The sequence below is a fragment of the Dermacentor andersoni genome, chromosome 4 (assembly GCF_023375885.2).
Source record: "Dermacentor andersoni chromosome 4, qqDerAnde1_hic_scaffold, whole genome shotgun sequence".
Taxonomy (NCBI): Eukaryota; Metazoa; Arthropoda; class Arachnida; order Ixodida; family Ixodidae; genus Dermacentor; species Dermacentor andersoni.
This window is the reverse complement of record NC_092817.1, coordinates 68,203,977-68,231,305: the sequence shown is the minus strand read 5'-3', so window position 1 is coordinate 68,231,305 and position 27,329 is coordinate 68,203,977. Positions and strand designations below refer to the sequence as shown.

At 46.7% G+C, this 27,329-nt stretch overlaps 1 protein-coding gene across 1 annotated transcript in view; it reads left to right on the top strand.

Annotated features, from left to right (window-relative positions):
- LOC126536242 (salivary peroxidase/catechol oxidase-like) overlaps positions 1-27,329 on the top strand; it is a 147,925-nt gene that overhangs the window by 74,129 nt on the left and 46,467 nt on the right. Inside the window, exons 2-6 of the mRNA XM_050183135.2 lie at positions 5,455-5,643; positions 8,629-8,717; positions 11,559-11,661; positions 12,971-13,188; positions 15,870-16,040. Coding sequence (XP_050039092.1) covers positions 5,455-5,643; positions 8,629-8,717; positions 11,559-11,661; positions 12,971-13,188; positions 15,870-16,040 — 770 coding nt within the window. The remainder of the gene's footprint in view (positions 1-5,454; positions 5,644-8,628; positions 8,718-11,558; positions 11,662-12,970; positions 13,189-15,869; positions 16,041-27,329) is intronic.

Sequence of the window (27,329 nt, the reverse complement as noted above, 5' to 3'; positions counted from 1 at the left end):
ATTCCGGTACGCTCGAGGTCATGAGGCATTGCGTATACAGGGTGGCCAGTTTTTCTAGAACAATCTGCCCGCCATCCTTCAACAAATCTGCTGTTACCTGATCCTCTCCAGCTGCCTTCCCCCTTTGCATAGCTGCCAAGGCTTTCTTTACTTCTTCCGGCGTTACTTGTGGGATTTCAAGTTCCTCTAGACTATTCTCTCTTCCATTATCGTCGTGGTGGCCACTGGTACTGCATAAATCTCTATAGAACTCCTCAGCCACTTGAACTATCTCATCCATATTAGCAATGATTATGCAGGCTTTGTTTCTTAACGCATACATCTGATTCTTGCCAATTCCTAGTTTCTTCTTCACTGCTTTTAGGCTTCCTCCGTTCCTGAGAGCATGTTCAATTCTATCCATATTATACTTCCTTATGTCAACTGTCTTACGCTTGTTGATTAACTTCGAAAGTTCTGGCAGTTCTATTCTAGCTGTAGGGTCAGACGCGTTTATACATTTGCGTTTCTTAATAAGGTCCTTCGTCTGCTGCGGTAGCTTACTGGTATCCTGTCTAACGAAGTTACCACCGACTTCTATTGCACACTCTTGAATGAAGCTCGCAATATTGTCGTTCATTGCTTCAACACTAAGGTCCTCTTCCTGAGGTAAAGCCGAATACCTGTTCTGTAGCTGGATCCGGAATTCCTCTATTTTCCTTCTTACCGCTAACTCCTTGATCAGCTTCTTATGTACCAGTTTCTTCTGTTCCCTCCTCAAGTCTAGGCTAATTCGAGTTCTTACCATCCTATGGCCAGTGCAGCGTACCTTGCCGAGGACGTCCACATCTTGTATGATACCAGGGTTAGCGCAGAGTATGAAGTCTATTTCATTTCTAGTCTCGCCATTCGGGCTCCTCCACGTGCACTTTCGGCTATACCGCTTGCGGAAGAAAGTATTCATTATCCGCATATTATTCCGTTCCGCAAACTCTACTAATAACTCTCCCCTGCTATTCCTAGACCCTATGCCATATCTCCCACTGACTTGTCTCCAGCCTGCTTCTTGCCTACCCTGGCATTGAAGTCACCCATCAGTTCTGGGATGCACTTGTGAGCCTTACAATGAGCACTAATGTGACCGGAGCGCTTCCAGATTTTGCATTCCAGATTTTGATAGAACTTGCGTTTTGAGCAGAGCTGATGATCGATCAACTGACAAGGGAGATATTGGAAGCGCTTGAAATGAAGAAGCGTGCTGATGATTGTATCAGTGAAGCCTCGGTTCTTCTATCGACAAAGGAACTGGCGTATCTTGGGAGCGGCACTTAGAAGTTGTTCGTATCGTGGTTTCCTTGTGCGATGCAGATGACGGCCCTGCTTGTTCTTGTTGCTTTGATCCTTGACAGCAGCTATTTATTCCTGTGTCAAAAAATAAAAAGCTCAGTTGTTAGTGCACCTACGTGGTTGTTTCGTGCCTCATTCCTTCGTGCGTTGTTTTATTTGGTGCCTTCGTTGTAATCATGTATAACCACCTCGCTCACCAGCACATTCTCTGTGAACGTATTCTTTGTCTGCTTATACTCACCTTTCAGTCCCACTTTACACTGTCTAATTGCAGGGTAGCCTATCGGGTCCAGCCTGGTTAACTTCCTTGCCTTTTCCTTATCACTCCTGTGAAAGTGGAAAGGCAGAGGGGATCCGTTATCAACACTGAAAATGGAAATATCGGTGAATGCAGTTGCGCAAAATTCAATTCATCAACGACCTGAGAGGTTGCAGTAGAAAAAGTTGTCAGGAAGCTTCGATACGTGGCTCAGCGTTTTAAGGACTACTACACAAACTCATTTTTCTAATTCGATGAAGCCAGCTCTTCTAGAAGCGAAATTACAAGCCCAAGAAATTGCTTTTAATGCAGGCGTCAAAAAACTTGACAGCTTCTCGACGCCTGCAACGACCTTATTTTCTGAGCACTTAGGAAAACGGAAGAGCTCCTTCGATGGCACCATCTGACGAATGTTGAACGCATCACTCAAACATATAGCCGACATCTAAACGTCAGCAGCTGATGAGCGTGCGGTGAGCAGGGCATGCACAGGTTAGCCGTAATGAAGACGCCGCGTGATAGGTAAATTAGCAGCGAAATAGAACTGTAGAGGGCGCCAGATGAACTTTGACAAGCAATACTTTTCATCTCAAGAAGGAGACTGCAACTTAAGCCCAATGTACCTCATTATGTTGGCAAATTTTCCAAACTAGATCAAAAACGAAAACAACCGTATTCTATGATTTCATTGTGTTTTAATGTTCTTCCGCGAGAAGCTGTCGTATCCAGATATGTGGCGAAACTACTACTTAGCCTATTTTTATGAATGTTCTTTGTTGGCTGTTTTCTTATTTCACCCGATTTCTGATCAGTAGGTATAACGAGGCCATGGAGGCTATCCTCTCGTCCATGTGTTCTTTTCTCTGTTATGTCATTTAGCGCTGCTCTAAAATTTGCGCATATCGACGCGAGAATGCAGCCGAGAATACAGCCGGAATACACGCCACTATAGCCATTTTATTGTTCTGCTCAGCAGCAACAAGCAAAAAGAAAGAGAGACAAAGAAAGAGAGCAGGCGGAATTGAAGTGATCTGGGGTCGAATTCACGAATCTCCTTGTTCGTAAGTGTTTTCTTTATTTTTGCCATTAGCTGGCCGCATTCGTTAATAATATGTCCCATATAAAAATTGGCTGGAATTTTTTTTTACAGAAAATTCTAGCATAAGAGCTCTTCGTGAATACCGGCCCTGCTTTCTAAAGAAAACGAAGGTGTTCTGAAGCTGCTGCGTAGAAAAAAAGATATCAGGCACGCTTCTTTCAAAAGCGTTACCTCCTTACGAAATACTTGACGTGCAGCTTTCCATCACGCAATTATACACTGTCAACTACTGTCAGAAAGTGTTTGTTCCATTATTGTAATATATTAAGCTAATCATTAACGTGCACATATACTTTCAAGTGAAGGTTTTGCTCGTTTTCATGAAAAGCTGGAGCTTTACTGGCGCTTGAAAATTTTAAAGCGGTTATTGTTTGAAATTGTGAGGACGGGCCAACCAATATTCGTGCTTCCGCTTAGAAATTTTATTACGCGCAGTGGGCTAGCAAGTTACCAATCAAGCAATTGACCAAGGACACCTCATAAATTGTGAGTGAAGGTATAAACTGCATTTATCCGCACGATGATTTCAAGCCCACATGCGCATTCTGATTTCACGTTCCTACATCCCGAAGCAGAAAGTAATCATGCAGAAGGGATGAACAGCGCAAAGACGTATACAAGACGATGAATACAAATCCTCCTTGATGATGATGATGCTGAACGTCCCTGTGAGGCAGTGGTGCTTACTTACTCTGGGGGATTCGCGAGTCTTATCTTATTTTATCGAGTCTTCATTTTTTATTTTTTGTTTTTGTGCTCGCGGGCAAAGTCACGTGCAATTTCTTACTCATTCCGTGACGTAGTAAACGAAGATCGTTGATAGTCCGCGCCTGGGCTGTACCTTTAGTCGACTTGTCAACGTTTTTATATATACAGCTCACACAAGGTGGAGACCCAAAGCAAGAATGACAGCAGTACAAAACATCGTGCTGTGCAGCGCTGTGTTCTTTCTTTATGTCTAGTTTTTTGTGTGTGTGCTGTACGTAGAAGATTGCACATCACCTAATCACCAAAGCCAAGGCCCTGGCAAGTTTTATCCAAGTTATTTTGTGCTCTTTGTCCCTTCCGTGATATGAACCAGCTAGCCTATAAGGTTACACCATCTTGTATGCCCGTTAAAAAAGATCGGGTTTGATGTAAATAAACGTGGCAACAGGGAAAACTAACAGAAAATTATATGATTACGTAAATCGCGCATGACACAGAACATTCTACTAGAGCTACAACATGCGGTCACTTCACATCCCTACAAAGCTTCTCCCTGCCATGTCTGATGATGGTTTGGATGTCATTGGCAAATCCATTGTAGAGCTTAATAGAATACAGGACGCACCTGAAACGCAACGGCACATATTGTTTTGAGTAAACGGTGACGAACAAATGCATCGCCATCCACACGTGGTCAAAGAAGAGTCGGAAAGGCTTCAAAGCGCAATGGAACAGATAAAGGCTATACATCACCAACTACCTGCAGACCGGCTATAGTCCACAAAAAGTATTTCCAGACAGCCCAAATATGCATGCAGGCGTAGGTTGCACGCGAAATGAGCATACCTACACGTGCTTTGGATGACATATTTTTCATTGTAGACACTGATGCCGCGTCATTAGTTTCGACTACAACGCCTGGAACGAAGCAGTGCGTTAAGGGCTAACGACTTGCTACAGGTATGAGTCGCTGCTGGCTTAGTGTCTTCGGGTCGCAAACTGGCTTAATGGTCTGGCACCAGGCACTCATTAGCGGTGAGAAACACATCAGCGACATTATTGAGGTTGCCGCCGAGCTCGCCCAACGTGTCTGTAGCACATATCATGCAATAAACGATCGCGATGTACAAACTCGAAGAAATAAATCTCCAGGCATTCTCTTGCGTGTTCTCTACAAACATATTTTAATGATTTTGCAGCAGTCCTAGCGTTATAACCGCGTAGTCGTTGCGGTCTTATCGCTTCTCCTGAAAAATTTTGTTACATGCAGGTGTTTGCCCTTAGTATAGGGATAGTGGTCTCGGTGGTCATTGCGGACATCGGCGACAGGGTCATAAAGTGCTGGCACTCCCGACGGCGTTTATAAGCCTTAATTGCACTTCAATGCACTGGCGTTGCACTTGATTGCACTAGCGTGAAAGCGGCCCTAGCTTTTAGTAATTTAAATGTTGGTGATGCAAACCTGTTGTTAAGCAGCTATGGTGTTATCTTGAAGAACATGGGAAAGTCGACTTGGTTACCGGTCGTATTCTGTTCTCGTCGGAATGTCACCCTTATTGAAATTTCGCTACATTTCAGCCAAACACAGGTTGGAAAAAGAGGAACAATCCGAACAAATCTACAGCCCCCATGTAATTGAATATGCGCCGAAAACCTCAATTTAAGCCGGAGCACCTGGGCCGTTCGTGACTTTTTATTTGTGTGTTTATTTGCCGTAACTATAGTAAACGTTCGCGGTAACACGCCATCAGTCAGCTTTTCCTGCTCAGCAATGGCCGCTCAGCTAATAGCGAAGGCTGAGAGAAATGTTAGGACTGAGCGAACAGACTCTCGTGTAAGCTCTTCTTTTTCTGCATTTTTGAAAGGCGCCCTGGCCATTGTCTACTACAGCTCCTTTGGCGAACAGACTGGTTTAAACAACGGCGACATTGTAATTTTTCTGGCTGCTGATGACGCTGTATCAACGCAACTTTATGAAAAATGTCCAATTATGGTTTCCCATCAATATTCTCCTCAGTGAATACTTATCAACGGAATCCTTGTATTTCTATGTTTCTGACAGATTTCTCTTGCTCCGGTGTCCACACGAAGCTGCTGGCATCGACATGTTTGGGGGTGACGGGAATTTCATCGGCGGCCATGTGACGCTGACGTCGTCAGACTGTGCACTCCTACTACACAGGCACTACGTGCACGGCGTCGGACGGACGCCGGCGGTCCAGTTTAAGGATTTTTTCGAAGCCTTCAAGACGTGAGTAGCTTCGGTTCCTCGTTGCTCCTTACTCCTTTTATTCTTGCATATTTTGAAAGTTCTTCAAGTGTTCAAGCCAGCTTTGCTATGCAATGCGTGGTTTTTTTGTTGAAGAACCTCATGACTTTGGTGTGGGTGAAAGAAGATCACGCATGAATCGGTCGCTTGACCATTAGACGGAAAGTGGCGGGAAAATAGGCATGGCCTTTCTCTATTCACTTTCAGCCAAGCGCGTTCATTGGCCCTATATCTGGACTTAGCAAAACAATTTGAACAGCAGGTACACCCAAGACTCAGTGGGACGCCGATACAACAGCGCATACGTCACATAAAGTGTGTGCTTATTATATTATATTATATTGTTGCACAGTTGTGCAATGCTGGTTTTGTGAAAGCTTTTATGGCGAATAAGACTATTAATATTTTATTGCGGACAATCTATTATTTTACCGACATTTACCACTCGCTAATCTAGCGCACTTTATTGCTTTGTCTGTGTGCTATACATTATATTAATCTGAACTGGTATCAGAGCACATAGCTTGGTTTAAGAAGTGGACAAGACTCTTCTAATACAGTGCATCAGATGTTCGCTGTGTAACTTTTGCGTTTGCCACGTAGGAAACTCGCTGCCTTTTATCAAAGTTGAGAAAAGGGCTAACAGATTCATGCCATCGGAAATAGATAATGCTGCTATTTCTAAGTATGAAATGACATTTCTGTCTAGTGCATGAAATTTACTCCCTAGACAAAAGTTGGTGTCATGTACTAAAGCACCCAGTGCTTTGCTTTCGCATATTTTGCTGTTGCACATTTGCTGCCGAACTTTTGTAAAAGAGGGACATTTTCTCCTTGCACATGTCACCTTAACAGTGTTGTGTATACATGTAGTTCTTCACTGAAGTTTCTCAGAATGCTGAGGATAAATTCAGTCACAATGACTTTGAACCGCATTGTAAGATATTACGACGCGGCGAATTTCAAGGCAAGTCAAGTATAGAACGTGCTCGTCTGATTCGTGTGATTTTGCTTTTTGCGTCTCCAGGAGTTGGTACTCTATGACAGAGTGGTTTAAAACCATTCCGACGGATGAAGTTCCTGCTAGATGCCCATCATCAGCATTTGCTATGCTGCCAAATAGCAGCCGAAGATCGCGACACGAGCCGTATCGCTCAATGCAGCCGGCGCTTTCATTGCATACATATACGCACGTGCAGCAATGACCGGCCTTCTTGCAGCAGCCCGTGCGCAGAAGCAAGTTTTGTTTTGTCAGCTGGCTCCGGCATACGAGTATGGTGCAAATGACTTGTGGAGCAAAGCTCGTGCGCTTATCTCTGTGGTTATGAGAAGCTATGCTGGGCAGCTAAGCTCGATTAAATGAAGAAGCTTCAAAGGTCACTTTCTCCATCTACGTGAAATAAGCCGCCTACGTGAAGCGGGTTCAGCCGAAACCGACAGCCAGCCTTTCAGCAATAGTAATTATTCAGTATTCTTTGCTATCTTGCATACCAGCAGCAGACGTTTACAGCATATGCACTGTTTCAAAACTAGTAACTCTGACTTACGATAATAGGGTTATATGCAGTAACAAATCACGAAAAACACGGCGCCATATTGCGCCTTGCGGTCCCCCTACTGACGCATGTGGGTTGTGACGGCATAGCCGGGCATCGAAAAAAAGTATACAAAAAGGTTCCCCCCGCTCGGTGCAAGGCTGCAACGATTAACACTTAAGTCTTGGGTATTGCGTCATTTGTGGACCGATGAAAGGCCCATCAGGGGACCATTGTTCTCGACCTTGAAAGGGCCAAACAAAGGAAACAATGGCTTCATTCAATAATACGCAAAACAAGTGGGTGTGAAAAAGAGCGGTGTGAGAAACCAACACCAGGGGGTTAGTTATATCCCCCTCACTAAAACGGTGTAGCGGTTGCGGAAACCAGTACCAAGCAGGAAACTAACTTGTAAAGCAGTAGCCACATATGTATGGTTTAATATAAACCAGTTCATTGGCTATCTTGTCGTTGGCCCTTGCGACAACGGTCATTTGTGACTGACTGAATGGTGTTTCTATCCGTCAAATATATATTAGAATCGCGGGTTTTTCGTACCGGTAACATTTATTTATTTTCACCAACAATAATTAGTGCCCTAAAAGCTAACAACGTGGTTTCTTCGCGCACGCGAAGGTGACAAAAGCTTGTTCAAGGTAGGGAAAAGAGCAGAGAGCTTACAAGACGTTGATATCTTTACGTGCGAATAAAGGCCATACTCTAGATCGATCACCTTGATTGCTCACTTCTGCTCCTGATAAACTTGTATTATTGCAGCCTTTGACTGCTTGTCGATGTGGTGGAAAGCGGTGGAAGCAGACGGGACGAAAGGAACTTGTATGCTGGAACATCTGTCACTGGGGGCTGCTATTTTGACACGCGTTCAAAGGACCCGCAGTGAAAAATTCCTGGCAGCAACGATTTACCCATACTAAAAAACAGTGAGGCACTGCTTTCCCTGTGCTATGTCGTGCACAGAGAAAGAGTGCACAGAGTGCCAGAGGGTCACCAAAAGGGACTGGTCGGCACTAGGGCTGCAGCTCTACGAAATCGGCCTCTGATTGGCTCACAGCAATGCGCTAGCTTTTACACTGCCTCACACCTATACGTAGAATACAGGACAGAAGGTTGAAGGTGCTTTCTCGCATTGGCTGGAATTCGCGGACTTGAGACTTGCAGCCGCCGGGCAAACAGCCTGCTAAGCGACCGATGTAGAGCTTTGCGGGGCACCATTAAGGATGAAATTTTGAGAAGCAAAAGCAAACAAAGAACTTTTGGAAGTGCAACTCTGGAACTGACCGCTGCTCTCGCCGTTCACGTCCGTTTATCTTTCTTTTCTTCTTTGTCTGTTATTCGTTTATGCTCATTTGGTTACGCCAAGAAAGTTTATTGCGGAGCGCGGCTTCGTGCCTCAACGTCTTTAACTTCGCAGGTCGTTCGTGAGCGCAGGTCCACACGAACAGGTCTGCATCAAGTACTCGGACATCAACAACGCGGTGCGAGAAGCCAAGTCAAGGCTAAGTGAGCGAGATCTCGCTTTCTTTTTCTTCCATGCGAACGACGCCTTGACTTCAGCGCCTGTTCCACGCTTACTTCTTTTCTCTTCTCTTTTCTTTCCTTGTATTTTTCGGTCCTTTTATTTCCTTCTCTTTCCTGCCTTGGTCCAAGCATGTTGCGCCGAGCTTTACGTTCAGCCCTTTTTTTCCATAGTCGCCCGCCTTCCGGGGCTTTAACCTTTTGTCGTGGCTGAAAAAGTCCGTGAGTGCGAGTCAATAACTCTTTAGGTCTTCAAGGAGTCTGACGCGATGTCAAGTTGACGTCAATGACGGGTCGCACCGCAGTTAAAGAAAAAGAGGGTGCAAGTGCAGCGGTTGCCCGTGGTTTATTTGACGCGGCTATTGTGTCTGTTCTATTGTGTGTCACGTGCTTAGAAAGTGACAGTTCAATTTACAAAAAGAACCGCACCAAAGGACAAACTCTAAATAGGAAACCTTGGGCTTAGCCTACATTTGTGAGCGCGAATGGCAGGCAGGCGTACAAGACAGTATATGCGCAACAGAAGTTGTCTGCCCCTTGAGCATTCGTGTCAAAGTTAATAGGTTAGTCATGTGGCGACTGCTGACGTAAGCCGCGCTAGAAGGCAATCTCAGTAGTGACGCGGCTAGCGGGAAAAGACGAGGAGCAGAATAGCCGTGGCTGAAGTTTGCTGGTTGGGGCTTCAGAAGCATTACATGACCAGAGTTTAGATCTTAAAGCTGAAGCTGTCTCTTAGTACTAAATTATGTTTGGTTCATGGTAAATTTGTAAGTTGGTAGCAGTGTGACAAAATGTAATGAATTAAGAGCAACAAGACCTCTTATCTCGCAGAAAGGTAATCAAAGCTACCAAGAGGGCTAGATAGCACAAATAACGCCGTTATAAGTGCGAATAACTATGCACGTGTATATTGCTGCTATAAGGATCTCGAGGCGAGGTGGCGCAGAAAATTGAAGTGATGCCTAAGCACGTAGCCTGGGATTCAGAGTTGCTGCAGTCAAGACTTTGTTTGCGGCCAACACAGTGTCCCGCTCGGTTGAGGCTGCACCTCCATACTACTAGGTAGCGCTTCAGTCTGATACTTATGAACAGCATCATTTATTAGGAACCTTCAGTGTCGCATGTACCTCGTATATTGCACACATGAAAGTCTTGGCCTGAGCTTACAGGTATCTCGGAGGTGATCTTTTCAGAAATAATGTAAGAATTATACGACAGTTACGCAATCTTTGTCACTGCAGCAGCATTATTTCGCCAGACAGCCCCGAAGTAAAACCGTAGATGTGACGAAGCGGCGTTAATCTGTTTATATTTCTCAAGTAGACACTTTTGCGAGCGTTTGTGGCAAACTTCTATCTTATCAGTATACAAAGCTAATTTTTTTTGTAAGGTTATCTTAACGGGTCAGTGCTTCGACACATCACACATTAAGTATTTTGAATATTCGCTCTGTATCGCGAACTGATGCACCACGTGCTTTCATGAAGGTGTGACTTTGAAGGGTGGAGTGCGAACGACACCGCGTACCTACGTGCCGGACCCGGAAATGGCTTCTCAGAAGAGCACTTAATCTAAAGAAGCAAATGATTAGCACGCCTATCAGAATGAGGATGAAAGCCACTGGTTTCCGTCTTCGATTGCATAAGAGCCTAATTCGTTAAAGAATACGTTAAAATTGAGTTACTTGCAATAACGATGAATTATTTATAAAGCCAGTATACATAGAATATTAGCAAATTTAATGATATTTTTTGACGCTGATATAACATTGGCTGCAAGGTCGAATATTGCAACTGCGCAATTATTGTTCCCGCCGCTACGGAAGGTTTTGCTTTTTTTTGAAAAGTTGCCTTCGAAGGTCGCGCCTAGCGCATTTTCCGTTATTGGCAACGGCAGAGCTCCGGATGAAGGGCTGTGGGCTTCGCTTGTACAATCAGGAACGCTATTATAAAGTACTTGTCTCTTTCTGCTATTGAGAGGAACGCATTGTACTCATGCCACCCTTCCTAGCTGGGTAATGTACGCCAATGTCTTGTCGACAGTCGTTACAAGGAAGCTTTGCCAAAAAGGAAACATAAGAAAAACACTCTTTGCGTGCAAGACGGTGGCCTGTTCGAGCCCGTTGCTATATTTAGTGTTCGTTCGCAGTTTTGTTACGTTCGCTTGGCTTTCTTTCTCCTACAAAGTTTCCGGGCGTTCCTAACAGTTGTAGCACGAAAAGGACCAGATAATTTGTCCTCGCAAGGGGAAACTGAGAATAACAGCGCGACCTTGCGAGTTACAATATGAGCGCTCAATGATGTCACTTCCATACTAGCCTCTCTTTTCTTATTTTTACTTATGCACGCCCACGAACAAGGCAAAAAATGTAGCTGGTCTCCTCGAGTAGGGGTTTATAGGGGGCGTAGTTATTTTATGCGCCGTCCAACGTTATAAAATATAACTTTATTCAAACAAAACAAAGAATAGGAGGTAACTTATCTTACAGAAGAAGACTAAAAATAAATCAATGTGGAAACAAAACAAAATATTGAGAATTGTGACACTTCTAACAGAATAAATGAATTGAACAGGCGAATACTGCGGCGCTTGTCACAATGTCACTCCCCGATGATGCACCGCCTAAGCCTACACGTCTTAGTCGAACACTTGATTTAAATGGGCAAATGATTTGCTGTATATTTAATAGTTGCACACGCATTGAATAAGTTAGAAAAGTTTGAGTTCATAAATAATATTTACGTCATTCGAAAAACTACAAATACTTGCGGCAGCATAGGTTGCGCTGGTGTGTGAAAAAGCACAATTGCTTCTTATACTTTTCAGATTATATACACCCATATGCGGCTAATGACCCCCTGCCAGAGCCCAAGGACATTGCGCCTACAGCCGAACTTACACTGCTTGTCACCAAAATCTTGGCAACACAGTAAGTTTCTTGTTATCATTAAAACATCGCAAACTGCAAACCGTATTACACTGTTTGAGTGCAGTAGTAGTAACCTTTATTAAGATAGGGAGTGGGGAAAGGGGTCAAAGAGCGATGGGTGGCAGGTTTAGTCCAAGGCTCCACTGGCCTTGGTCACCCGCGCATGTACAGGAAATGTGGGAAAGAGTTGGTCTACCTCCACACCAACGGTGTGGAGGTAGCTTGATATTGTATAGGATAGAGTGCATGAAGTTTTAAGAGATGCGGATCGCAGTTTTTCCGGACTTGGTCTTTCTAAGAGGAGTAATAGTCTTCTCTTTACTCGCATTCAGCTACAATAACTCACGGAGTGCTCATAAATATACAGAGTTAAAGAACGTGTCTGGGGTAAAGTTTATAAGTATGCTAATCTGCTAAATTGTCAGCCTATCTGGCAACGCCTGCGACCATGTTTGCGTACATATGAAAGCTCCGCAGCAGTTCCAAGGGATACAGGAGAAGTATCTCAGATTACAGTAATTTACGTCTATAGCCAGTGAATATTGGTTGCATAAAATGGCCGTTAAACAACTTGACTTGGCTTCCCCACAGATCATCTTAGACTACAGAAGCTTTTCACTCTTTGTTCTTTGTGCGTGCATGCGTGCGTGCGTGTGTCTGCGCGTGCGTGCGTGTGCGTGTTTTTGGCCCAAGGGGTTTCACGTCCTGAAACAACAGTAAGATTTAACAAACGCTGTAGTAGGGCTACGAAATACTTTTACCGTCTGGAGAATTTAATCTGTGAGTATACGAGCGTTTTTGTATTACATCTTCACTGCAATGCAGCTGCGACGGCTGGAAATCGAACCTATGACCTTGTGCTAAGCAGAAGAACTCCATAGCCATTGAGCCACTGTGGCTGGTGTTATTTGCACCTCTTCTTTAGTAACCTTGAGAGCTTCATTAATAAAAATATTATGGCTGCGGGCCTTTTTCATCCACACACTTAATGCGTACTAAGTACAGACGCTGCACGTTTCGTCCTCACACAAACAGTGCCCATGTGCTATCACTGCATGCATCGTGCCACTAGGCTACACGGCAAAGCTTTTTTCGCGCTATTGATGAGAATTCTCTGATAGTGCCGTTTTTATATTTTTGTGCGTGTGTTTGCGGTCGATATATTGTTTGCTAGGTTCTTGCCAAGTTCTGTACCTAAATGCAAGTGGACAGCGCTCAGCCATTAGCCGGGATTTGGTGTTTCCTTTCAAACTCAGCAAAAGAAGGAACGCTACTGCCATTCAAAGAGCATCTGCCGACACTGCCGCAGGTTCCGCATGACGCATGACGAGATTATGAACGGCCTGCCGCTGATCGACACATCAAAAACGGAGCTCTACGACCTGTGCCCGGCCCACGTGAAGCCCGTGCCATGCACTGTGGAGCGGTACCGAAGCATGGACGGCCGCTGCAACAACATCAAACATCCGTCCTGGGGAGTCACCAACACTCCCTTCGTGCGCTTTCTGCCGCCCCTTTACAGCGACGGTGAGCAAGCCACTCCCGCGACCTCCGTGTCAGTCTTGTTCAAGACGCTTGTTGAGGAGACCACCCAAGCTGCAGATAACCACTGTGGCTCCTCTGTGGCTTCCCATACTATATAATTGCAACACACAACGCAAAATGTATAGAAGTCAGCGGTCTACCATTGCATCTTATTGAAGTTGTTTCTTTCGGTATACCGCCGGTGTTTTTTTTATTGTTAGCTCAAAGATAATTCTTCAAGGCTTGCGTGTGACAGATAACGTTGTTCCGCCTGTTGTTCAAACGTATTTATTGTTCCAATTTCTTCTCCCTCTTTACTATTGTACCTTGGAGTTGGGCCGCGAGGACCGCCGCAACAAAGTGTGCAAGGCGTGTATCTAGTATCCGCCTGAGCAGATGCACTTACGCAAGAGACGAATATTAGCTGGATAAAAATCGAAATGTCCTGCTAACTAATTAAAATTTTTCCCTAATTAACATTTTTCGTCATCTACTTTAGTACACATGTGTTTTTAAATTGAAGCCGAACAGAGGCGGAATCGTGTTTTTATAACGCTTATGACTAGCACCACTTCCGAGATATCTGGCCTTATTAAAGTGTGCAGAGAAACACATTCGCATTCCAGCTAACAATATCTCAAAATCTGCGTCAGGCAGTTCGGGATGACCTTAACTGTAACGCAAGCACATTTTCTTTAGTAGATTGTGCCGACAGATGTCTCGAAAAGCTCACGTGACTTCACTATTGAAAGTTTCCAATTTAGCAGTTCGAACATGTACCCTGGAGTGAGTAATAAGAAAATTAATAACAATATGTTTACTCAGCCAGGTGGATATTGCAATTTATCGCACAGTTTGACATCCGCCTATTCAGGTAATGAACCTGAACATGCTGAATTACGGTATGTGTTTTATACTATTAAAAAAAGTCTTCCGCATATCTTTTGTTGTTGTCTTTGTCAGTGACACTGTGCGCAGTAAACAATGGTTAGCCCGGATCTTTAAACAACTGGGTTGTACATAGCCCTATGTTGAAAAAGAAAACGTGAAAAATAAAAATACGAATAACGCACTTTTAGTTTATTGTCGACGGAACAACCCATACACAAGCTGAGCCACCTGTAGGATACGTAATAGTGCATGACAATTCGAAGGATTCCAGATGCGTTGAACCATTGATGTGCTCGGTAGCATACGCTTCACATTAAGCGAAACATTATGTGAATGGCCCATTGTTTAGCTATATTAGCCCATCCATATTGTTTTGGTTCGTCTAACAGAAAATATCACAGCAAGAGCGTTTCACTATCTGCATCATAGGACCGTTGCCTCGAGCTGAGACAGTTTGATGAAGATTATTCCCGGAAGTCACTTCCAGGAACCGAAGCTTCTTTTTCGATGTCACATTGCAGAATGCAATAAAACGTTCACGCCTTATGTCACATAATTTAAGCAAGCATAAAGTACTGTGCCTTGAAAATGGACTGTGTACCTTTTGGCCTTATAGTGGCTTCGGGACATCTGAAAGGAATCCTGGATTTTACGCCAGTTACCGACAAAGTCACTAGGCTCCGCTTACCTTCACCCCCCTTTACGTGCGCGAAACTAAGCGACACTACCTGGACAAAAAACTTCTCTGTACCTGCGAAATTATCATTTACAATTCTATGGGTCAACATTCTATCCTCTTGAGCTGTGACAATTTCGAGCGCAAGCACAATGCCATAGCTCAGGGCCACAAATGGCAATTTAACCAAAAGAACATTCCGTAAGCCCTGACCTAACCTTGTCTAAAGAAAATCGCCCTTCTCCCAAATAATTTATTAATTTGAATTGACTGAAGAATAGATTGCAAACATAAAACCCTTCTAACACGCAGCCGCTTCCACGCGTCTACAGCGGATCAAACGAAACCGGTATCAGCGGTGACATATAAGAGATCAAAAAAGGTAACCGCAATGTTCTCATTTCTCTAGTAAGCTTGTTTTCTTGTTTAGCGTAAATGAAAGTGACAGTGGCGACCAGGTCGTGTTTGTTTTCTGTCAGAAATGTAGATCACGCTAACCAAAGCATTAATTAACGTGACATCCGCGTCACGATCTAGGGCGAGTCCGATGCCAAAGCCAAGGCATGGTCTGCTTGTAACAGCCTTAGGTATCAGAAGGTCCTGCGCCAACGGTTCATTGAAATGTCTGCAAAAATAAACTACTTCGTCAGTGATTGCTAATAAGGACGCTTTAGCAGTAAACCAAATTTGCCATTCATTAGGTTCCTGTACATAACAGCGGCATTCTTTTCTCACCTATACTGGATACAAGGACACAGCTATGACACCTTCATTGCCATCGAAGATAGCAAAGCACACGACGGCACGAATAACGTGCATTACACTTGTGCCAGACTCATATACCAACTTCTTAGCCTCCAAAAAAAAAAAAAGGTTTCTCTGATACGACACACATGCTCTTATTCCCCATTGTCCCCGTATCCTCCCCCGCAACTTCCGAACGGTGGATGAAATCTCACTGAGGAGAATAGCGGCTTTCTGAGAAAGTCTATAGACATTATGCTTTACGGTTTTGCTTCAGCCATGTCAACATAGCTCAAAGGCACTTTAGAATGCCACCGTTTTATATTACAGAATTATGACACAAATGTCGCATCCACGCTTATGTTTGGCGCAGGTGTACAGGGACCCCGGTTGGCGGCAAATGGTGGGCAACTGCCCAAGGCTCGCGCCATCAGCAGCTTCATCCATCGAGATTTCGACCACCCAAACAGGCAGCTATCGATCCTCGTCATGTCATGGGGACAGTTCATCGACCACGACCTCACACTTGCAGCGCCGCCAAGAGGTGAGTGAGGGCTTGTACTCGGCGCAACCGAGCGATGCCCCAAAAGTCGGAGGGGAAATGAATGAAAGAAAAATCTTTCACGTAATTTGTGCAAAGATTATCTTGAATATTGCGCAGCTCTTGTTCACAACGATTCTATTTCAGGTTTGAGCAATGCGTTAGCGAAATCTTACTACTGCTCCAGCCAAGCTCTATTAACCTAAGTGCTATAAAACTTGTCTATGGGACAAAATTTAGGGACATGGAAAGGCGTCAAGACCGCAACTACCGCAAAAAGAAAAAGAAAACAGTTGCTGGCCTGGCGAAGACACGCCACCTTGTTGAAGTGTTAACTTCAGCGACATTCCTTGTTTCATACCACAGTTATTCACTAGATTTAGTGATTTGGATATTCTAAGGTCTCTGAGTTAACTATGCTTTGACAATTACAGAAGAGTACTAGACGGTACTAGATGCCGCACTGAATAGTAGCGCAATGTAGCTACAACTGGCTTCCAATATTTCTATTTATGAGCGCTTGTATATTATGTGTTTTACTCATTTCTATTCTCTGCTGAAGCTGACTTTTCACAATCGTATATATGTGCGTGGATTGTATCATCAGTCTGTATTCCTCATCTGTCTGTTTACGAGCAGATCGCAGAATACATCGCTGCCTTGTGTGTTTGTTTGTGAGTCTTCATATGCGTATGTACCAGCTCAGTGTGGCAGGATTTCGCCATTAATATCTGCATGTTCACGTGTCCATAGGATTGTGTACTGTGGATTTTTTGGGTCCTAGGAGGTTGTTTATTTTCTTTTACACACGCACACACATACATACACCACATACATATACACACACTGTTGCGATCGGCCAGCGGTGGTAGGGACCTTCTAACCTCTCCGGGCCCACTGCGACGAATTGTTTGGTTAAGCTAACGATGTGCCCTCCTCGGACAGAACTGCGGCGCCAGCAAGGCGAGACACGTTTGGTGAATCGAGTGTTGCTTGTTGGTTCACTGTGGACGTCACGCACCAATGGAAGCAAGAAACTCCTGGAAAAGTGTGTTCTACGGAGTTTCCTCACGGACACCGGTAACATCCACGATTCTTTGACGCGTCAGCTCGAGTCAAGCATGACAGTCGCTGTCTACGACGCTCCCCTTCTTTCTGTGTGTTGTGTGAACAAAGGTGCAGGAGAGATTGTCTGAACCTTCGCCCTCAACGCGGGTCCTTCGACGACTTTTGACGCTCTGACTGGACGAATGTGCGGCGGGAGTTTTCCCTCGCCTAGGGATCCTGGGAGGAGAGAGGGGTTTTAAACGAACTTTTTCGGCGCCTCAGTGTGATTCACTTCAGTCATGCTACACTGATGAGATGTAACGTTCTCCGCTCTTCATGTAGATATTGTAAATACATCCATCCATATATATATGTATATATATATATATATATATATATATATATATATATATATATATATATATATATATATATATCACAAATCAGAAATACTCGCAGGTGGGTTCGTATCCCACTTGAAGCCAGTTGTATTTTCATCCTTTCCTTTTTTCTCATAGTGAGGGTGTCGAATCCAGCAGCACTAATGCCTTCAGGCAGCATGCGTGGGTTTGTCGACCAATTGCCTTCATACAAAAAGTCCACTTGCTCATGACGTCTGCGGCAGAAAGGATGTTCCCAATCCGCCGCCAAGGCTTATGACTGGTGGCGCTGGCTAACACTCCCAGGGTTTGTTCTAATAGATAAACCTAAAAACTTAGAAAGGGGACAGGAAAACAGCGCCGCGGTAGCTCAAGTGGTGAGAGCATCGCACACGAAATGCGGAGACGTGGGTTCGTATTCCGCCTGCGGCCATTTGTTTTTTCATCCACTTTCATTTCCATTAATGTATCATTTCGGTCGGTAATTCAACCATTAAGTACAAGAAATTTCCCCTATGCTCTGCTTGGTGTCTTCGTTGGCTTCGGATACGACTACTAAATATCGGACACCACTGTTTCCTTTCTTCTCGTTCATATATATATATATTGTTACGAAGAGGAAGCCCCATGCCAGAATGTATTTGCCACTATTTACATGAAGAAAAGTGTGTCATAATTGCGCAGGCTGGTACGAAGCTGACAGCTGCAGGAGGAGGAGGATGAAGTAAACTTTATTGCTCTAGAAAGAAAGCCTTCCACTTTCTCTTCGTCTCCCTCTTGCACGCACGATCCTGTCCAAATGGACAAGCCCCTGGGCTGGAACACCGTTGTGGCGCTTTTTAGAATGATAGCGAACTGGATTAACAGTATGGCTTTAAGCGGGGCAAGTGGACGACGTCAGTTCGTTGCTAGAATGACCATGGTGTGTCTTCAACAGATGCGATTTCGTAGTTTATATCACTTAACTATCGGAATACCTGGTAGGGCCCGGTACAGCGTGACAGCAGTTTTTTAGACAGGCCAACATGGAGACTTGGAGTCCACAGCAGAACGAGATTTCCGGGTGAGAACTGAATGTTCCGGTGGCGGCTGTCGTAGCGAGTCTTTTGTGAGGCCTGGGCCACTGTAAGTCGATCACAGGCAATCTGGCGAGCCATACGAGCCCGACCAATACCATCATTCGCGTATTTCGCGGTAAGACGCGACACCGAAGGTAGCAGGGTGTCAAAAGGCAGAGGGGGTGGCGACCAAACAAGAGGTGGAAAGGCGAGAAACCCGTGTATCATGACATGACGAATTGTACGCAGATGTCACGTAGACGTAGAGCCAAGTGCTGTTCCAATCGCGATGGTCTTCTGAAACGTACATAGACAACATCTGTGTAAGGATGCGATTCAGTCGTTCAGTCAGTGCGTTCGTTTGTAGATGATATGCAGTAGCGAGCTTCTGTTTGGTGGAGTCAGAACGAAGTATCTCTTCGACAACTTGGGACAGGAAGTAGCGGCTACGATCTGTCAGCACCTGCATTGGCACGCCATGATAAAGAATCACGTGTTCAAGCAAAAAGTCTGCTACATCTGTAACACAGCTGGTGGGCAGGACACGTGTAATGGCACAGCGCGTCGCATAGTATGTGGCAACGGCTATCCATTTGTTTCCTATTATGGGTGTGGGGAAGGGGCCAAAAAGGTCCTTGCCGGCACGGAAGAAAGGCTCGATTGAAACATCGACTCGATGAAGGTGGCCAGCAGGTTGCGTACATCACCTCTTTCGAGGCTGACAGGGGTCGCAAGCCACAGCGTAACGTTGCATCGAGCGGTAAAGGTCTAGCCAGAAGAAGCCCCGTCGAACTCTGTCGTAAGTGCGGGAGGTGCCAAGGTGTCCGGCAGTGGGTGCGTTGTGGAACTAAGCAAGAACAGTAGAACGGAGATTACGAGGGACATCTAGCAATAAATCTGGTCCATCAGAGCTGACGTTGCGTCGATAAAGAATGTCGTTATGGTGCACAAACATTCTTGTTGAGCGATCTGATTGTCCTAAAGTCAAGCGCTCAATGATGGACTGGAAAGTCGTCCTTTCGCTGCTCAGTAACGATGTCTCGAAAGTAAAAAATAGCCAGAAGGTAAGTGTCGGCATCCTGTTCGTCGTTGTCAGGAGGATCGACGGGATGACAAAACAAGTAGTCGGCGTCCAGATCTAGGCGGCCGGACTTGTAAGAATACTACTGAAGTCTGAGTACCCAGCGACCAAGGCGGCCAGCCTGGTCTTTCAATGACGATAGCTAGCACAGGTCATGGTGCTTCATTATGACAGAAGATGGGTGGCCAAAGAAACAAGGGCGAAATTTAGCCACTGACCACACCAGAGCGAGGCACTCACGTTCGGTGAAAAAAAATTGCGCTCTGAAGGGGACAAGAAGTGACTGCCGTGGGCAAAGACACGCTTGACTGCATTTTGCTGTTGGACGAGGACAGCACCAATGCCATAGCCACTGGCGTTTGTGCGAACGTGAGTAGGTGCAGATGGATCGAAGTGGCCTAATATCGGAGGCGTTGCTAACAAACGGATGAGGTTGTCGAAGGCGTCGGCTTGTTCACGGCCCCAAAAGAACGCTTTGTCCTTCTTGAGAAGGTCAGTCAGTGGCCGGGCGATATCCCCAAATGTTTTAACAAACCGACGAATATAGGGGCGTAAGCCCACAAAAATGCGCACACCTTTCGCTGAACAGGGTACAGGAAAGTTCTTGACTGCGTGAATCTCATAGCGATCAGGATGTATACCGGCAGCACTGACAAGATGGCCATGAACTTTTACTTCGTGGTGTCTAAAATGGCACTCAGAAGAGTTAAGTTGAGGGCCAGCCTCCCTAAAGACTTCAAGAATAGCGACCAAGCGACTGAAGTGGCTGTCAAACGTAGGGAGAAATACGATGAAATCGTCCCGATAACATAAGCAGGTGGACCGCTTATAGCTCCGAAGGAGAGAGTCCATCGTTCGTTCGAAAGTTGCTGGGGCATTGCAAAGTAGGATAGGCATAACCTGAACTTGGTAAATACCTTCCGGTGTAACAAAAGCCGATTTCTCACGGTCAAGTTCATCAACCGAAATTTGCCAATAACCGGATCGGAGGTCGATTGAAGAGAAGTATTTCGATCCGTGAAGGCAGTCGAGGGCGTCATCAATCCGCAGGAGAGGGTTCACATCCTTTTCCGTGACAAAGTCCAGTTGGCAGTAGTCGACACAAAATCGCCAACTGCCATCCTTTTTGACCAAGGCAACCGGCGACGCCAAAGGATGCCAAGAGAGATCAATTGCACTTTTGGTTAGCATCTTGTCTATATCAGCTTGAAGAGCGTGGCATACTGCGTGAGACAAGCGACAAGGTCATCGGTGGATAGGACCAGCACCACCGGTGTCAATCTTATGGGTCACAACAGAAGTCCGTCCTAGCAAGCGATGCTCAGAGCCAAAGACGTCGCGATAAGACACCAGGAGGCAACAAAGGACTGCAGCCTGTTCGGGAAGCCGGTTTTGAGCGATCATCTTCGAAAATAGGCGGGGATCGGACGTTGGGGAACTGATCGGGCAGAAGGTGGCTGCAGACGAGCACAGAACATCTAATACGGAGGTGGCGGAATCGTCGATGGGAGAAGCGTTGCCGAGCGACATGCCTTTCGGGATAACTTGCGTACTTTAACCAAAATTTAAAACAGTAAGATGTACGCGGTAATCGGCGGTAGTCACAATGGCATGTGGAATGGCAACTGTGAGTAGCAGGAGAACACTGACATTAGGAGTCAGCACATAGTCACCGTCAGAAACAGATGGGAAGCACGTCAAAGGTATGTGCACATGGTGGCTTGAGGCGGCAACCGTACGAAGTCTACAGAACATAAACAAGGCTCAGCTGGTTTTAGAGCACAGCAGTGAATAGGCAGCTCGAGTTGAAGGAGGCCAGCAACGCAGTCAATCAGTGGCGAATGGTCCGATAAAAAGTTGAGGCAGAAAATCAAGTCATCAAAATCAAGTCAAGTCACGGAAGTGCTGAAACCAGTATTAAGGAGGTTTATTACACGCCGGGCCGATGACGGGTAGAGCGTTTCACCGAGCACAGTCTCCAAGCTCGAGCATCTGCGGCACACGATGCTGTTGGCAATCCTGCTGCCTACGTCCAGGCGTTCTTCTTCGTTACAATGGCGCCATCGGAAAAAGGCGCCATCCTGGCGACTTAGTCTGAAGATGAGGCCACAGAATCATTATAGGGCTTGATCCACTGGACGTGGACGACTTCGCGGTTACGACGACGCATGTCAGACGGCGGTGTGAGTGGCGCTGTGAGGTAGTTGACGGGAGAAGTTCGCTGCAGAACGCGGTATGGTCCATCGAATTTAGGAAAAAGTTTTGAAGCGAGTGCTGGTGTGCGGGTCGTCGGTACGAACAACCGGTAGAAAAGGTGGTGCCGGTAGAAAAGGTGGTGTCGAGTTGCGAGCATCGTGTTTTGATTTTTGGCGATTCTGGTAGTCCGAAGTGAAGTGGCATGCCAACTAACGACATTCTTCAGCTTGTCTTGCGGCGTCCGAGATTGTCTGATGGGTCTGAGTGGTAGGGCAGAATGGTATTGTATGAGAAGGATGACGGCCATAAAGAAGTTAGAAGGGTGAGATAGCGGTAGTGGCTTGCGTTGCGGTATTGTAGACGTAGGGGACGAATGGAAGAACTAGGTCCCAATTGGAGTGGTGTGATGCGGTGCTCATAGCGAGCATCTCGCCAAGGTTGCGATTCAAGCGTTCCGTGGCTGGGTTGGTTTGTGGGTGATAGGCGGTGCATGTGCGATGACCAATGGCGAATTCAGCGAGCAATTTTTCACCGATTTCAGACAGGAAGGCGTGGCCTCGGTCACTGAGGAGTTCATGAGGGCCTCCATGACGAAGCACAAAATGGCGCAGTATAACAGTGGCGATTTCCTGCGCTGTAGCAACTGGGAGGGCAGCAGCCCCTACATAGCTTGTTAGCTGTAATTGCCCTCCGCCTTGGTCAGCGTGCGGCTCGCATAAGCCACGATGTTTTCTACCTGACGATGATGACGCTGTGCGAGAACAGCACCTAGGCCTACGCCACTTGCATCGGTATGTGCTTCAGTAGGAGCTTGAGGGTCAAAATGGCGTCGCGAGAAGACGGCGCAAGGTGGTGAACGCGTGGTCGCAGGCAGGAGACCACGATGAGAGGTCTTTGGCGTCACGAAGCAGATGCGTGAGGGGTGATAGTATCGATGCAAAATGCCGAATGAAGCGCCGGAAAGAAGAGCACAAACCGATGAAACTGCTAAGTTCTTTCACTGCAGTGGGCTTAGAAAACGCAGAGACGGCCCGCAATTTCTCGGCATCCAGAAGAATGCCATCCTTGGACACAACGTGGCCGAGGATCGTCAACTCGCGTGCGGTAGAGTGATATTTCTTGAGATTAAGCTGCAGACCGGCGTTGGTGAAGGAACTCAACACGTCCTGAAGGCGGCACAAGTGTGTTGCGAAATCAGGGGCGAACACCAGGATGTCGTCAGGGTAACATAGACATATCTTCCATTTGAGTCCGCGCAAAACGTTATCGATCATCCTTTCGAATGCAGCAGGTGTGTTGCAAAGTCCGAAAGACACGACGGTGAACTCATCTAGGCCATCTGGTGTAACAAAAGCAGTGTTAGGGCGATTGGCCTCGGCCATCGGGACCTGCTAGTAGCCTGACCGCTAGTCTAATGATAAGAACTCGGCTCCTTGAAAGCAGTCCATGCATGGAAACGGGTAAGCATCTTACACCGTGATCTTGTTTAAACGCCAAAAATCTACACAGAAGCATATGGAACTGTCTTTCTTTGTGAGAAGTGCCACAGGAGAAGCCCATGGGCTCTGTGAAGGTTTAATCACGCCTCGACTGAGCATGTGGTCGACCTGGTCGCCAATGACGCGGTGTTCCACAGCGAATACGCGATACGGACGTTCGCACAGCGCTGAGTGAGAGCCATGTCTATGTGGTGCTCGAGTGTTGATGTGCGGCTTAGGAATGCTTGTGTGACTTTGAAAGAAGTTCCGAAGTGCTCAAGAATGGTAAGAAGCTGGGATCGCAGCGAGGGTGCCAGATCCTCAGCGATGAATGGGCTGAAGACATCCTTAGATGTTGGATCAGGAGCAGAGAGGGTGTTCAGGGGCGCTATAACGTAAAGCTATTCCAAACTTTTCTATTCCAATTCTGCAAGCAGCCCTCCGCGATTGGTCCAAAACTTTTTTGAGCCACCCCCACTTCGCCTGTCTCTCACGCGACGTCACGAAAACCGCGACAGCTCCCCATCTGACATGACGCGTACACACTGATTATGTATGACTAGACTGAACAAAAGAAAAGTAGTTATTCGTGATTCGACGCCTTTTCGCCATTAGCCATCGGCTATTGGTCAAACGTTTTCGGGCTGCACCCACTTCACCTGCCTGTCACGCGACGTCACAAAACCACGAAAACTCACCGCGTCAAAGTGACGTCTACGCGTTAAAGATGCATTAATATGCCGAAAAAAACTGATTTTTTTTTTTTCGGAATAGCCGCAGGCTGCCCCGTTCCGAAATGAATAAAGGATGGCTGCCGCCAATCGCCCAGACACTGGCTTCTCGCACCTGCCGGAGAGCATGGGTTCATTTGCATACAATAAAACTTCTTGCGCGGTCGTGTAAGGTTATCGAGCATTTTCGGCACGTTTATGACCTCGCTCTGCCAACTCTTCTTTGCTGAGGATCTCTTCTAGCAGCATTCTTAACCTTTCGTTTCATGCCGCCGCGATTTCCGACCAGCCACCTCAAACTAAATAATGGAAAGCGGACTAATCGCAGGTGCCGGCACACCCTCTTCATGCGGTTATCGATTTTCAGTGCCCACTCTCGGCTCCATCAAATCCCTGTCCCCTTGAGCGTCTTCCTCGCCTCTTGTCAGCCAATTAGATAAGACAAGCCGCTCAGTGTAGGCAATATTATTTGTTTTAAAGCAAAATGAAGTGCCCTTCTATGAAAGAGGACAGCGTCTGATTGGTCTGTTCAGACAATCCTGCGGCTCACCGCCCAATGCAGCAGTTGCGCAAATTTGAAGACCGTAGATTGGAATAAAAACATATTGGAATAGTTTTATGTTATAGGGGCCAAGGTCAAGGACAGCCGTAGGGGACGCCTCGTCGGGGATGGCTACAATCTGCATATAATCGATGGTCGCGACGTGGCCAAGGCATTCGTGACGAAGAAACGTGAGCGGGGATGAAAGCGTGTTATAAACGGGCTGTTGTGGAATAAGAGACGGAGAACTTTGAACTGATGGAAAAACGACAGACGTCCTTTCGCTTCGAGCGCATCAAGAAGACTGCTTTATTTTTCACTAGAGGGTATGGGAAATGGGAGAGAGTAGTGAGAAGGAGAAAGTCACAACACACCATGCCACACAAGCATTCTTGCACCACGCACGCACCAAAGCCATCGCCACAGGCCGGGCTGCCAGGGTCATGAGCCTCCGGGACATGAACGCTTGAGTGCAGTGGAGCCGTGCGGGGGCCCAAGGACCTGCGTGTCCGCAACTCCCCTGTGTGCAATAAAGTTGTCACCACCACCTCCACACTTGGAAGGCACCACCGCACCGCCGCTCGCCGTTTGTATACAACGCGCCCGCCAGTAAGGCACGTAGTTTGAGGGGTATCGAATGTCCGGCGCCTCTGAGAAGTTCTCCTTGCCACTTCGTCGGCGGCCCGCAGCGCGGGGGTTTATCTGGTGTGTGGCGCCGCTGGGGAGGGGGACTTTTTGGCTCCAGAATGGAGGAAATACAACAACCTCCCCCGGATGAGCGAACTATTATTGAGCTCATTGCTCCACAATCTCCAAGGGATACAGCAGCTGTATCGGTCGCTTCACCTCAGTTCCCCCACTTAATACCAGTTTGCAGGACCGCACCCTGCCGTCTCTACCCTTAAATGTTTCCTTAATTCTGGCGGTCTTCCACGTGTGGCGTTTCAAACGGTCTTCCTTCAGGAGCACCAATGCGCCTTTCTTCAGATCACTCGATGTCGTTGGTCGGCACATATGTGCCGATCTGAGCTCCAATAAGTACTCTTTCCGCCACCGTCTCCAGAAACCATCGGCCATGGCAGTCCGGTACTTCCAGCGTCGTGAGAGATGCATTCCACCGCCAGGAATTTCGTCCGGCAGCAGGTGTGGAGGAAGGGTCGTCAACCTTCTTCCGACAAGGAAATGAGCCGGTGACAGCGGTTCTGGTTCTTGAGCATCATCATATATGAAAGTCAGAGGGCGTGAGTTGATCACGGCCTCCACCTCATAAAGAACGGTGGTCAGTTCTTCGAAACTCAAGCTGCTCCGACCTAACACCTTTCGCAATGCTACTTTCACAGATCGCACCATCCGCTCCCAGAATCCACCCCACCAAGCTGCCCGTTCAACAATAAACTTCCATCTGATTTGGTTTCCGGCGAAGTATGACTGCAATTCCTCAACCTGTAACAGCATGAACATTGCCTTTAGATCCCTGGCTGCACGCTTGAATGTGAGCGCGTTGTCCGAATACACCGTCGAGCAAATTCCACGGCGTGCCACAAAGCGTTTAAAGGCCAACAGGAAAGCTGTAGCCGACAGGTCGCTGACAAGCTCAAGGTGGACGGCACGTGTCACAGCACAGGTGAAAATAGCGATGTAGCATTTTTTGCTGTCGCGTGACTGTTGACAAATCAAGGGCCCTGCAAAATCGATGCCAACGATGTCGAACGGGTTTCCCTTTGTCACTCTGTCAGCTGGAAGTGGTGCTACTGGTTCCGTAGCTGGAGGGCAACTTTGCTTGTGACAGACGAGGCACTGCTTGATAATTTTCTTTACGGCCTGACGTCCTCGGATAATCCAATACGATTCTCGTAGCTGTGCTAGAGTATCGCGTACGCCCGCGTGCAGCATTCTCAAATGTTCCTTCCGTATGAGCAGTGATGTGAGGGGGTGATTGCCAGGGAGAACGATGGGATGCTTAGTCTCTTCGTTGTTATCACTGAATTGCAAGCGTCCACCCACTCGCATGAGGCCCTCTTTGTCGAAGTACGGGTTGAAAGGCAAAACAGGAGAGCTCTTGTGCAGCGGTCTTTGATTCTTCAGGTTTGAAATGTCGTCGCTGAACGCATCTCGTTGAGCCTTAGCCAACCAGTATCTTTCGGCGCTGATTACTTCTTCAGCTCGTAATGGGCCGATCGTCCTTCCTTCTTTGTTGTGGCAGTTGTCGACAAAGCGGCGGACCCACGCGGTTACTCGCACGACTCTGCTGAATGAACTATAATTCTCAACATTGAAAATTGCCATGGATGACGATGATACTATGGGCATCACCGTCACCTTTCGCTCTTCCATTTGGCACTCCCTAACATTCGAGCTCGGCTCACTTATCATTGGCCAACACGTGTCATCCTCCTGAAGCCATCGGGGTCCTTTCCACCACAGTTCGCTTTCCCGCAGGGCCGATGGGAGAATGCCGCGGGTGATTAGGTCAGCGGGGTTGTCTGAGCCTGGGCAGTGTCTCCAATCCCTGGGATCTGTCAGCGCTTGTAACTCTGAGACTCGATTTGCCACGAAGGGCTTCCATCTGGCAGCGTTTCCCTTGATCCAGTACATAGCTACTGTAGAGTCAGTCCAGAGGATGGTAGCAACGTTCTTCAGATCCAAGGCCTTGGTAACGTAGTGGCATAGTCGCGCGCCAACAAGGGCTCCCATCAGCTCCAATCGGGGCAGCGAGAGGCGTTTCAAAGGGGCCACTCTTGATTTAGCCATGACCAAGCTGACATTTGTTAGTCCGAACG